This window comes from Nerophis lumbriciformis, linkage group LG10 (genome assembly GCF_033978685.3).
Source record: "Nerophis lumbriciformis linkage group LG10, RoL_Nlum_v2.1, whole genome shotgun sequence".
NCBI classification, from domain to species: Eukaryota; Metazoa; Chordata; class Actinopteri; order Syngnathiformes; family Syngnathidae; genus Nerophis; species Nerophis lumbriciformis.
This window is the reverse complement of record NC_084557.2, coordinates 36309972-36324815: the sequence shown is the minus strand read 5'-3', so window position 1 is coordinate 36324815 and position 14844 is coordinate 36309972. Positions and strand designations below refer to the sequence as shown.

Below are 14844 nucleotides of genomic sequence, written 5' to 3'. Positions count from 1 at the left end.
ACATGTGGAGTTATGTACTTAACAAAAAAGGGTGAAATAAATGAAAACATGTTTTATATTCTCGTTTCTTCAAAATAGCCACCCTTTGCTCTGATTACTGCTTTGCACACTCTTGGCATTCTCTCGATGAGCTTCAAGCACACCTGTGAAGTGAAAACCCTTTCAGGTGACTACCTCTTGAACCTCATCGAGAGAATGCCAAGAGTGTGGAAAAAAAGTAATCAGAGCAAAGGGTGGCTATTTTGAAGAAACTAGAATATAAAACATGTTTTCAGTTGTCACCTTTTTTTGTTAAGTACATAACTCTACATGTGTTCATTCATAGTTTTGATGCCTTCAGTGACAATCTACAATATAAATAGTCATGAAAATAAAGAAAACGCATTGAATGAGAAGGTGTGTCCAAACTTTTGGCCTGTACTGTATATATATTTTTTCCAATTCAAACAACAAAATAGTTTAAAACTACTTCTGCTTGAAATGAATTGTAATATTTGTGTTGTTTAGCCCTTTAAAGGCCAGTGGTCTCGTGTATTAAGTGTTGTGTGGATTTCTGACAAAACAATTGGCATATCTTCAAATCCAGCCAACAGCATACGCAAGAAAGAATTCAGATGTAATAAAGTGTGTGCACGCACTAATACAAGCACATTTCTTTGTTACATCACAATCACGCTGGAAAAGATTGCAGATGTCTGCGTGGCTGAGCACAGCCAGGCCACGCCAAGGCACCCCCTTATAAATACACAAATCATACTGAAATTCGTGCGCCTGAGATCTGAACACTCAGGCCAATCAGAATTCAGTAGAAGTCGTGTTTTGAGCGTACAAAAGAGGGTTGAGATTGAAAGCCTGTCAAAACTGTGTGCTCCGATAACCGCACACAGGCTGGAATAAAAAAACGCCAGGAAGAAGGTGACGAAGAAGATGGATGTGCATGGCCAAAACAGACGAGCGGACCAGAGATAAAGTAGTGCTGCACCCCGTTTGAAAAGATACTTGCTGCAATAATACGTAAAACTTTAGAAGACGTGGGTGAGTCTGATTAACCCCAATATAAATATGATTTGTATAATTAGCCTCCTCACAGCCAGATTAGTTTCATGTGAAAATTATATAATATTTAGTTTGCGATCTTTTAACTGTAAACATGCCAGCATATCAAAATGAATACGAAAGACTTTGACTCTTGTTTGATTACTCATTTAATCATTGTGAAAAGTGCTTCCAGTTCCAGAAATAACAAGAACAGAGTGGATGAGGAAGAAAAAGGAGACAGACACAAAAATATTGTCTTTCCATATGTATCAAGTCTATCTGAGAAACTCAGAATAATTCCCAGTACACTTCAAATTAGGCAACACCCTGAGACAGAGACTGGTGCATCCTAAAGACCTGACACCCCACACCCACAAAAACAATCTGGTGTATGGTATCCATTGTAATGATATATATTATATATCATATATATTGGGGAAACAAAACAACCACTAAGCAGACGCATGGCACAGCAAAGACTCAGCTGTCTACCTGTACCTCGGGGAGAAACAGCCCTCCTTTGAGAACAAAAATGTACAGATTCTGGACAGGGAGGACGGATGGTACGAAAGAGGAGTGAAGGAAGCTGTCTGTGTCAAGGTTGAAAAACCATCTCTGAAAAGAGGAGGTGGTCTGTTTCCCACATACAACACTGTCCTTTCAACCGTTCCAAACAGACTGCAATTTAGCCTCCAACAAATAACAGGAGTTAGAAACATTCTGGTCACAGAAGATGACCAGTATGCCATGTGTGCCATTTGTTTACAACTGAATGGAACACTTACGTGGGGATTCTGACTATTTTGGACTGGTATTAGTCGATCCACAGCGATCGTTCTGCCACACAATACCTCAATGCAAACAAGGGGAAATTACACTTCAACGACTGTCATTGGCTTTGATAGTTAAGATTGCTCGTTTGCATTAAAACAGTTGTTTTTTCTCACTACGATAGGACAAAACCATGCTTGCCCAGGTACACCCTCCTGGGTTTGGAGTATAAATATTTTGGGTTTTGGCACCAGCCGCTGGACTAGATCTGACCAATCTAAGTCTATAAGCACGAACTGATGAAGCCTACTCGGATGAGCGGCGAAACGTCTTCTAAGACAAACCAAACAGTCCAGTTGCGATCGATTGAATGCCCTGAGATGACAATGACCTGGATGAATGAGAACACTCTTAGACATTACTTATTTTATGATTACAACACAGGAGAGCTACTTGCGGTAGCAGCCGTACGTGACACAGAGTCGGGTCATTCCTCCGTTGTCTCCGGTGCCATTGTGCTGCAAACACTGGCTGCTGCTGTCCGTCTGTCTGGCCAAGCTGGTGCTGGAGTCACAGGAACACAAAGTGACAGTAAAAGCTAGCAAAATGATAGCCTACATAAATTAATAAACGCAAAGCCCAAACGACCACCTTTGTGAGTCGCAAAAGTATCTACAGCCAGTATATATGTCCACCCGGACGTTCTTGGCAAAGCCTGTCGATACTCTCCGGTCGCTCTTTTTTCCGTCCCCCTCTCTCGGTCGCTCTCTCCTTTAAATGTGTGCAGTTTTAATGCTCCACAGGTGAGTCTGATCTCAGGTGCCGTTCGATTGGCACTTTGGTTGTCAGGGGCAACAAGCTAAAAGGGGCAACGTCTTAAAATACCAGCAAAGTCCACAAGGAGTAAAAACATGCAATTAAAATACAATCAAAGTCCACAAAGTGTAAAAACATGCAAAAAATACAATCAAATTCCACAACAATAAAAACATGCAATTAAAATCCACAACAATAAAAACACTAAGACATGCATGGCAATGAAACATAAAAAAATAAAATCCCCTACTTATGTCCCATTATACTAGCGTATTTAAAAATTAGTCTTAAGATGGGACTTTTAAATGCTTCTACTGAGGTAGCATCTCTAACTGTTACCGTGAGGGCATTCCAGAGTACTGGAGCCCGAATAGAAAATGCTCTATAGCCCGCAGACTATAGCCGGACTTCTTAGAAATGCAGATTTCTTGCCGGAACATATGGTACAATACAATCAGCAAGATAGGATGGAGCTAGACCACTTAGTATTTTATACGTAAGTAGTAAAACCTTAAAGTCGCATCTTACGTGTACAGGAAGCCAGTGCAGGTGAGCCAGTATAGGCGTAATATGATCAAACTTTCTTGTTCTTGTCAAAATATTGAGGGGTTTTAACCCCCAAAAAAGCCAGTATGTTTACATTAAAATAGAAAAAATGCAAATATAAAGTTAAAAACACAAGTTGTTTAAATTAAAGCTAAAGCAGCTTGCTTTCACAGCACAAAAAAAATAAGATTTTTTTTTTATACTTTGGTCACCTACGTACAGTACTCTAAGTCAGGGTTGCCCAAACTTTTTCCCACTAGGGACCGGTTTAATGTATGCAATATTTTCACGGACCGGCTTTCTACATGTGGCAGATAAAAACAGCAAAAAAATTAGCATGAAAAATTAGCCTGTGGCTACAATCTGGCACATTAACATTTTATATGTCCATTAATGTGCACTGTCCCATGTACCGTATTTTCTGCACTATAAGGCGCACCGGATTATAAGGTGCATCTTCAATGAATGGCCTATTTAAAAACTTTGTTCATATATAAGGCGCACCGCATTATAAAGCGCATAGAATAGACGCTACAGTAGAGGCTGGGGTTACGTTATGCATCCATTGGATGGAGCTGCGCTAACGGGAATGTCAACAAAAAAGTCAGATAGGTCAGTCAAACTTTATTAGTAGATTACAAACCAGCGTTCTGACAACTCCGTTCACTCCCAAAATGAATAAACAGCTGTTTTATTATTTTACCCGAGGTAAAGTCAGTGACATGATATTCCGTTTATCTTTTAACAACAGCAAGGTATAACATGTAGTGCAACATTTATATCACATAGTGGAGGGGAACTTTTCCTCGATTCAATAAACACGTAAGAAACAAACAGTCTGATACTGTTACGGTAAATCAAACGTTAGTGCAATCACAATATAGTAACACTCGAAATAGTGCAAAGCAATAACAATATATCAATAATTTAACGTTGCTCAAACGTTATTGTCACACAACACAACACACAAAATAAACATGTAAAGCTCACTTTATGAAGTTATTCCTCATCCACGAATCCCTCGAATTCTTCTCCTTCGGTGTCCGAATTAAACAGTTGGGCGGATACGGCATCCGTCGAAGTCGTCATTAATGGAGTCAGTGTCGCTGCTGTTGTCTAGCAGTTCAGTGACAATTCCTGCCGTCCTGAAAGCTCGAACCACAGTTGAGACTGATTTATCAGCCCAGGCAACTGTGGCCAGCTCGCTTTGTTACCTCGGAAACTCTGTCTAGTCTTCTTTACTTGGCGCAGGTCATCTTGTTGCTTCCTCCACTTCCGCACCATTGATTCGTTAATGTTAAATTCTCTCGCTGCTGCTCTATTCCCGCGTTCTACTGCGTGACTGATCGCCTTGAGTTTAAACCAGGGGTGTCAAACTCAAATACAGAGTGGGCCAAAATTTAAAACTGAACAAAGCCGCGGGCCAAGATTGAACAAATTAACCTTTTAATAGGGACACAAACAAGTTTTGCATTGAATATTGAACAAGCAAGGCTTGTATAACTTTATAGTGACATGCAAAATCGAGTTTCAAATAATAATAATTAAAAAATATCAATGGCATATCAAATACAATTTCAATAAAATTGTAATGCCTCTTTTCTATTTGCAGCCTTCTGAGGTAAATATCAACATTAACTTTTTCCACAGGCTAATAAATTAGAAAATAAAATAACAATGAATAAACCAACCATTCAGGACTTTAAACTGCTCAGTTTGCAACACACTGATCTAATCTGATGTGCCCAAGCCAGATACCTGCCATCTTTTCTTGGATGCTAGTTCATTAATGTCGGGGCTCAGGCTTTGAGCTGAGGCAACCTTCATTATTGAACGAAGTTGTTCATCAGTCATTATATCTCGTCCACCCGGACCACAGTCTTGGGGGCGTGCTTTAAAGTGACTGCGTTTATCGTCCTCCACGAGCTGTCGTCACGTTTGCTTTTCATCCATTCCAACAACGTGCCGGCTTGATCACAAAATATGTGCGACTTCAGCACGCACACACACGTAAATGCAATGCATACTTGGCCAACAGCGATACAGTTTACACTGACGGTGCTCGCATAAATAACTTTAACCCCCCGTGCGTCGGTTGAGGTGGGTGTGGTTGGGGGGGCGGGGTTTGGTGGTCGCGGGGGTGTATATTGCTTGCCCGGAAGAGTTAGGGCTGCATGGGATTCTGGGTATTTGTTTTGTTGTGTTTATGTTGTGTTACTGTGCGGATGTTCTCCCGAAATGTGTTTGTCATTCTTGTTTGGTGTGGATTCACATTGTGGCGCATATTTCTAACAGTGTTAAAGTTATTTATACGGGCACCGTCAGTGTAAACCTGTATTGCTGTTAGCCAAGTATGCGTTGCATTCACGTGTGCGTGCGTGCTGAAGTTGCATACATTATGTGACTGGGCCAGCATTTGCTGGACTGTGTGAATAAGCGGACGTGACGACTTTTGGGAGGGGCACTGAAATTTGAGAGTCTCCCGGGAGGGTTGGCAAGTATGAGAATTAGCGGTGAATGCGGTGTTACCGCAGCACTGCCGCTGAATATAATCGGCGGGCCAGCTCTAGTGTTAATTTGATATCGCCTCAAAGGCCAAGTGAAATTACACGGTTGAGCCAAATTTGGCCCGCGGGCCAGAGTTTGACATCCATGGTTTAAACTCTGCGTCGTAAGCGTGTCTCTTAATAGGAGCCATTTTGGGGTCTTTACATAAACACAGAAATGGAAATGAAACGGCACGCCTCGTGCAGTCATATATCCCAGCATGCACCGCGCGCTTCTTCTTCTCGAGGGAAAATTAAGTCGGCGGCTGCTTACCGTAGTTGCGAGACCTGTTGTGGCTCAATATTGGTCCATGTATAAGGCGCACCGGATTATAAAGCGCACTGTCAGCTTTTGAGAAAATTGGAGGTTTTTAGGTGCGCCTTATAGTGCGGAAAATACGGTACTCTAAGTCAGGGTTCCCCAAACTTTTTTCCACCAGGGACCGGTTTAATGTATGCATTATTTTCACGGACCGGCTGGCAGAAAAAAACAGCAAAAAAAATGAGCATGATAAATTAGCCTGTAGCTACAATCTGGCACATTAACATTTTATATGTCCATTAATGTGCACTGTCCCATGTGCTATAACAAAGGAGTTGTAATATACATCTTTTAACAAGCTTATTGGTGTTTTTAGTTGGACAGGCGAAACTTAAGCGGGAGAAAATGCTTTACTTTATAAATTACTTATTGTTTCTGTGCGGCCCGGGAGCATATGCGTCACGGACCGGTACCGGTACTGGTTGGGGACCACTGTAAAAGAAGAATACATTTACAATTAGAGGAGAGTATAACTTCATATTGCAACACTGCTTTCCCCAGCACCTGGTGTTTGGCATCAAATCCTTCATTGCGTACCTCATCCCGGACATGCCCAAGGACCTGTGTGACCGCATGCGCAGGGAGAAGTACCTGATGCAGGAGATGATGTACGAGGCCGAGCTGGAGCACCTGCAGAAGGAGCGGAAGAAGAACGGACGGCGTTTTCACCACGAGTGGCCTTAACTTTCTACCCCCCTCCCCTCCCCTCACATCTCCCCCTCTCAACGCCACGCAGTCCTCGACTCCTCCCTCCCTCCTTTTGTCTGCTTCTCTCCTTGAATTTGAGCGGATTCACCAAAGACACTCTCTTCGCTAATGACACTCCAAAGCTGCTTCAGCATGAGCCGTCACCCCGACCCCTCCCTCGCCATCTGTTCCCGTGCTGACACAGCCCCACACAACCCCTCCCTCTGCTGTGTGCTGTGTCATGGCCTCACTGCTGTATTACAGTTGTAATGTTTACTATGCAGATGAAGCGGTTCACTTCGTCAGCCATCTTGCACTGTCTCTCTCTCTCTTTCTGTGTGGCAGCTAGCTCTCGTCTGCTCGGAATCCTGCAGTCAGCTGCATGTTTTTTTTTGGTCGTTTTCTTTTCGTCATCAGAACCCTGGCGGTTCCCGAATAGAGTACATCGCCCCCATGAAGCATGCTGATGCTATTGGTGTTAAACAGCAGCAGTGATCATGGAGACTTGTCCGAGGAAGCCTGCAGAATGTGCATGTCAGTGTTGTTGTGTTCCTTCTTGGTGCCTGGTGTGTGTGTCAGTGTGTGTTTGTTGTGCCACAGCTGAGCTTGAGTTTGCAGAGTGCGAACATGATCGTGCCTACTGTACAGTTATGCGCCGACATCACGTGTGCCTGTTTGTGCTGCACGTGCGCTTTCAAGTGCGAGAAAGCCTCTCTTATCTACTTGTTCTGGTGTAGAACTTTCTCCTGAGTGGGTTTGCTTTTGACGTGAGTCACCCACAGTCGGGTACCTACTCCGGTCTAATGGCTCCGAAACAACAGTGTTCGCCGAAACGTGACTCCCATTATGAGTGACGCTTGCACGCAGGAGCCACAAATCTGCTTCCTTTTCTCTCTCTTTTCTCTCTGTACCCATAGCCTGTTTTCCATTTGTTGTTGGAAGGTCTGAAGCATGATTTGGACATACCTGTGGCTTGGATGTTCGCTGCACAAAGAACATCCAACCGCTGTTGCTCACTCACACGCAAAGAAGCACTTACAGGTTCCAAGGGGCGGATGAGAATATTAGGTCAGCTGCGGTTGAAAGCCACATTCTGATGGTAATTGCTGTGAAGTGTGGCTGCTTCAACTGAAAGACACGGTGTGGCTCTTGCCCAACAGCGACAATTCCGTACGGCAGCGTGAATGAACAACACATTCCACACCAAAAGTCCCAATCATATCTTCAAAACTCAAACATACGTGAGATTTGTATTTATATAAACAGCTGTGGGTTTTTTGACAAAACACACAATGAAATAATATGCAAACAGTTAATCATGGTAATTAAATAAATTATATAATAGGGGTGTCCATAACTTTTTCACATCCGATAATGCAGTGTTTTCAACCTTTTCTGAGCCAAGGCACATTTTTTTCATTGAAAAAATCCCGAGGCACCACCAGCAGAAAACATTAAAAAATGAAACAAAGCAGCCGATATTAACAATAAAAAGTCGTTCTCGCAATTGTTGGATATGAATTCAAACCATAACCAAGCATGCATCACTATAGCTCTTGTCTCAAAGTAGGCGTACTGTCACATCACGCCGTGACTTATCTTGAGTTTTTGGCGTTTTCCTGTGTGTAGTGTTTTAGTTCTTGTCTTGCGCTCCTATTTTGATGTTGATTGTCATGTCAGCGTCTTCAGTATTGCGGACGCTGTATCGATTCGTTGTGGTGAAGAAGGAGGAGCTGAGCCGGAAGGCAAAGCTCTCAATTTACCGGTCGATCTACGTTCCCATCCTCACCTATGGTCATGAGCTTTAGGTTATGACCGAAAGGACAAGATCACGGGTACAAGCGGCCGAAATGAGTTTCCTCCGCCGGGTGGCGGGGCTCTCCCTTAGAGATAGGGTGAGAAGCTCTGTCATCCGGGAGGAACTCAAAGTAAAGCCGCTGCTCCTCCACATCGAGAGGAGCCAGATGAGGTGGTTCGGGCATCTGGTCAGGATGCCTCCCGAACGCCTCCCTAGGGAGGTGTTTAGGGCGCGTCCGACCGGTAGGAGGCCACGGGGAAGACCCAGGACACGTTGGGAAGACTATGTCTCCCGGCTGGCCTGGGAACGCCTCGGGATCCCCCGGGAAGAGCTGGACGAAGTGGCTGGGGAGAGGGAAATCTGGGTTTCCCTGCTTAGGCTGCTCGGATAAGCAGAAGAAGATGGATGGATGGATGGATGTCATGTCATGTACGGATGTATTTTGTGGACGCTGTCTGCTCCACACGCTTTAAGTCTTTGCTGTCGTCCAGCATTCTGTTTTTGTTTACTTTGCAGCCAGTTCAGTTTTAGCTTCATTTTGCATAGCCACCCCTAAGCTGCAATGCCTTTTCTTAGCGGCACTCGCCTTTTGTTTATTTTTGGTTTAAGCGTTAGATACCTTTTCATTGTCGTTCCGGTCATCTACAAATCAATTAGCTACCTGCTGCCACCTACTGATATGGAAGAGTATTACACGGTTACTGTGCCGAGCTCTAGACAGCACAGATACTCAACAACGGCACATTTGCGGTTTATAATTACTGGTTTGCAAAAAATATTTGTAATCCAATTAGGTGAAAATACATAATCTCCCACGGCACACCAAACAATATCTCATGGCACAATAGTGTGCCGTGGCACAGTGGTTGAAAAACACTGCGATAAGGTACCGATATTGATCCGATACGTCACAAGGGTAGGGAACCTTTTTGGCTGAGAGAGCCAACAAAGCCAAATATTTTAAAATGTATGAGAGCCATATAATATATTTTTTAGCACTAAATACAACTAAATGTGTGCATTTTTAAGTAAGACCTACATTTTTAGAGTATAATAAGTCTCTTATTCTTTTTAATAACATTGCTATTCTGAAGCTAACCAATAATAGATCAAATACGTTTACCATTAATGCGACTTCTTGAACAGGTGCGGTAGGAAACGGTTGGATGGATTAAAATGCATGAGAATGTTTTATATTTTGAACGTTATTTTTGACACTGTGATTACCAGCGGAATTATCCATTACGTATCGTGTTAAGCAATGTCAGCTAAGATTTAGGCAGTCATCAAAAGAGCCACATCTGGCTCGAGAGCCATCGGTTCCCTACACTTGCGATACGATATCAGCATGACTCATACATTTGTTATTTTGTAGTGTGCAATTTTAGAAAATTATTGAACAGGTGAAATTACTCGGAAAACAATAATAGGTGTGAAAAAGTAGGGTTGTGATGATTGAAAAAGTTCATATTATAGTGACCAAAATTATCGTTATTATCGTGGTATTATTGAATCTGCTCAAAAAGTGCTTAGACACACTCTGAAATATTTTCACCAGGTTATTTTTTTATTACCAGAATAAAAAGGTTATGGGTTAGAACCCTAAAAAAAAAAAAAATTGCATGATTTGTGTTTCTTATGCTTCATTCACTAATAGTGCTTTAGTCTTAGTATTGTATCTGTTTTAATGACTAAGCTTTTATTGTTTTAAATATTGGTTTGTACTATAGCACAATTAAGATTTATTGGAATTAAAATGGAAAAAAATTATATATAGTTTCTGGCAGGTGTTGTGACGTCTTATACTCTATTCAGTGGTTTTTAACGAACTGTAAAAACACTTTCTTGTATTCCTCTCCTCCCCTACACAGCTTGTAGGTTCAATTTACACAACTGAATAGCTTAGTTGCTCAGACAAAAATGTGTTTGTATAAGTTTAGTTTGAGGAATGTTGTTAGTTAATGGCGAAAGATGTTAATGTCTCTTGTTTTCATGTTGGTATTCAAGCCAGCGAGCTGGTGCCAGTCGGTGAGTTCATCAAAGTGCAGTTATCAATCACGTTTTGTTAATAATTTAAATTTAAAAACAATTATACTAACCGTCTGGAGTTTCATTAACCGTTTATTGTTACATCCTTAACAGCCTTTGTTTTTTTAAACATTATAAACTGTACGGATTAGACTTATGCTATGTTTAAGTTGAGGCCGATGGATGGACTGGTAATTGTTTTTGGCGGAACCTAGTGGCCACAATAATTAAGTTAAGCTTATAAGAGAGTAACGATTAGGGTTTTAGTTTATTTCGAACATACATTGTCTGTCTATCTGTGTTGGCCCTGTGATGAGGTGGCGACTTGTCCAGGGTGTACCCCGCCTTCCGCACGAATGCAGCTGATAATGGATGGATGGATGGATGGATACAGTTCCAATGTGGTACATATCACATATTTCCAGTTTCTCATTCCGAAAAGAAGCAGATCTTATTTAATCCGACCCATTTTCCTTTTCATAGCAATTGCTAACACGTGTTTGTTCACTTCCTGTGTTTAATCTAACACAAGTTTTAAAAAAATCAGTTTTTATGAATGAATAGTTAAATTGTGAGTCACATTTTTATAGAATGGACTTTTGCTGTCTTTAAAGTGGAACTGCACTTTTTTGGAAATTTAGTTTATCATTCATAATCCTTATGTAGGACAAGCACACATGTTTTTCTGTTTTTATGCATTCTCACTAATAAATAAATGTGATCAAAAAGTCTGCTTACAATGGAGCCTATGGGAGTCGCTCTATCCCGCCGATAAAGCGCTTGAAAAAAACATCGATACACTTCCATCAATTTTTTTTTATTTTTTTAATTGAATTATATTTACCGGTATATAGCGCTTTTCTCAAGTGAAACAAAGCGCTTTACATTGTGAAACCCAATATAAATTACTTTTTTTTTTCATCAATGTTTTATATACACGTACTGTAGGTATATGTGTAATGTAGTAGAAGGCACATTCATAATATCATGTAATATTTACGTAGTTGGATCATTTCAAGCATATGGCGGCAAAATGCATCACAACGTTTGCCTTTTTCTTCGACAACATCACTGATTAGTACTGACTGCAGACTTCATGAGAGCCAACAAACATAATAAAACATCACCTACTGTACAGTGTCTGCTGTCATTGGGATGCCGACTGTGAGGAATGACTCTTAATCCTCGCAAAGAAAAAAGAGGGGAGGAAACAAGCGCCTTTTCGTGTCTTTCTCACCATTTCCGAGTCTAAATTTGATGCAAACTTGTCCAACTTGTCGTTTTTTGTCTTCATTCTTCTACTATCAAGGTGAGAGACATTTGCATTATTTATGAACTAGAATAAACTTCCACGAGCTCTGAGGCGAGAAAGCAGCTCACAAGCTTGTTAGCTATCTCTGATTACGGCGCCACTATAAATAGATCGTTTGCGTCAGCGCTTATAATAACAATATCACTAATAGTTGGTTAATAGTCAAGGCACAAAATGTAAATGCATTATTTTCGGCGCTTTTTGTATGTTTTTTTTTTAGAAGACTTTGTGGGCGGAACAGAGGACCTCCCATCGGCTTCACTGTAAGATTACTTTTATTTACGAGTTTGAGTGCAATCTAAAAGATACATCCGTCCACTTGTCTCTTAAAATGATTGTGAACGATAGACAAAATTCCAAAAACGTGCAGTTCCCCTTTTAGTTGTAGTGGAGTGCTAATTAGCTTTTGACGACACCTAGTAGCCAAAATAATTCAAAATTAAGGTCATAAGCAATAAATTGAATCATGCGGACACGCTTGCTACTTTTCTAATAGGCTTCTGCTTTGGAGACTTTGTATGTGTAAGTGATATGCAACTATAAAGATTTGATACTTATTTATATTGACAATTGTGCTGTGTTGGATTGCAATATTGTTCAATTAAGGACACTTATTACATATGTCTAGCTTGTGTGCTATTGTGTGCTTAGCTATTGTGTAGCTGCTAACTCCTAGTAGTCTATAGCATGCCATGTTTACCTTTTGTAAATGACTTATTATTAGAATACAAGAATGTTGCCTATTGGATGACATTTAACTGTTAACTGGCTGTCCACCTTTGCACAAATAGGACTGCTTGTATCTCTTGTATATACATTTATCTTTAAATTAAAAATATATATAATGTTTCTGTATCTGCTTATATCAGATTTTAGATACAAGCCGATATAATCCTTGTTTGTTTTTCTGATATCAGTCCAATATCCGATGTCAATAATAGATGGGGACACCCCTAATATACAGGTATAATGTAATTATAAAATAATGGTTAAATAATTATAAACTTCAATAAAAAATGAATAAACACAAGAAAAACCGCTGGACGAACAGGAAAACCACTCAATACAGTGGAACAATTTTTCTTCAGTCAAACAATTCAGAAATCAACCAAAAATATTGAGGAATGATTCGGTTCTTAAGTTAAATCATCATCACATGGTGTCTAGGCTGCTCAGTACAAGATGGCTAAGTAAAATGCATGTTGGGAAAGTATGTGTGTGAAGTCTTAATGCAGGGCAACATATCTTCCAGACAGCTTGATAAACACATGTTGTTCTTTTCTCTTAGCACTGAAAAGAGACATAGTAACGCCTTGACCCGCATAGAAGATGACTGTGAGTATAAGACAATTTTTGTAAGAAACCCCCCCCCAAAAAAAAATATTTTTTTCCAAAATCCTGCTTTTAATATCTGTGAAATAACGATAATGGTAGATTGCAACAATAAAAAAATATATATAATCTTTCTTAGCTATTGAAGAACATTGAAGACAATTTTCCTAAAATTAGCATCATAACGCATCTTCTGTTCGCTAACTTTCCCAACTTTTGTGACAATTATTTGAAGCGGCCGTGTGTAAGTGGAGAGAAGAAAAGCTCTGACTTGCCTTGGAAAAATGGGGTTTGGCGCCAGCTGTAAATCTCTAGAGCAGGGCTATTCAATTGGTGTCGTCGGGGCCAAATCCGGCCCGGAAATGACACCATATCGGCCCCCAATTTCAGTTCAAGAGTTTTCCTGTGGTATAGAGGAACTAGGACCACTGTAAACACATTGGAAGAACTGTGCATTGACATTTTAACCTTGCCAGCAAACACAGAACCTTGCGGTCTAAACTTGCGATTGCCATAATGGAGGCGATCCTCAAGGCACCCCTTTAAGTCCTCTACTTTTTGGCAGTTACAATTTTTTTTCGTAATGTGATTTAAGTAACTAAAGTATTGCTGCAGCTCCTTTATTTCACATGCAGTCAGTAGTCATTTGTAGGATTTCTTTCTATACCTATTCCTCAAAGTTCCATTTTTAGTCCTCTTTTTCATCAATTGGGCTATTCAACTGGTGGCCCACAAGTTCAGTTCAAAAACGCTGCTAGAGACTCACAAATTTGCAGCAAACACTTAAAACATTATAGTGCCATCCTAGCTTTTTTGCAGAAGGTCCTTAGAAACAGTAGAGCACTCCTTTAATTGTGAAATGAACAACCAAATGTCTCCTATAAAGGATGTTGGTTCACCAGAATAAACAAAATAAAACTCCCAGGGTCCTGAGCTTTCTGGAAATGTGGCCCCCAAAACAATTAAATTGAATATCTTTGCTCTAGAGCAGTGGTTCTTAACCTGGGTTTGATCGAACCCTAGGGGTTCGGTGAGTCGGCCTCAGGGGTTCGGCGGAGGTCAAAACACACCCGACTCATCGTGTAAATACAAACTTCTCCCTATCGGCGTATTACGGATACGGCAACAGTTGACTGGTTTGCAGGTGTGTAATTGGTTGTGAGTTTATGCACTGTGTTGGTTTTGTTGTTTGAACAAGGTGATGTTCATGCACGGTTCATTTTATGCACCAGTAAAAAAACATGGTAACACTTTAGTATGGGGAACATATTCACCATTAATTAGTTGCTTATTAACATGCAAATTAGTAACATATTGGCTCTTAACTAGTCATTATTAAGTACTTATTAATGCCTTATTCGGCATGGCCTTATTATAACCCTAACCCTCTAACCCTAACCCTAACCAAATAACTCTAAATTAAGTCTTTATTACTTAGAATCACACTCCGCAGCCTTCCCGGTAAGGTCTATTCAGGTGTACAGGAGAGGAGGTTACGCCGGATAGTCGAACCTCGGATTCAGGAGGAACAGTGTGGTTTTCGTCCTGGTCATGGAACTGTGGACCAGCTCTATACTCTCGGCAGGGTCCTTGAGGGTGCATGGAAGTTTGCCCAACCAGTCTACATGTGCTTTGTGGACTTGGAGAA

General features: G+C 40.9%; 1 protein-coding gene across 1 annotated transcript in view; it reads left to right on the top strand.

Moving 5' to 3' along the window:
• ano3 (anoctamin 3) overlaps positions 1 to 14626 on the top strand; it is a 140549-nt gene extending 125923 nt beyond the window's left edge. Inside the window, exon 25 of the mRNA XM_061969683.2 lies at positions 6541 to 14626. Within this exon, the coding sequence (XP_061825667.1) occupies positions 6541 to 6723 (183 nt within the window). The 3' untranslated portion in view covers positions 6724 to 14626. The remainder of the gene's footprint in view (positions 1 to 6540) is intronic.
• Positions 14627 to 14844: the final 218 nt, after the last annotated feature.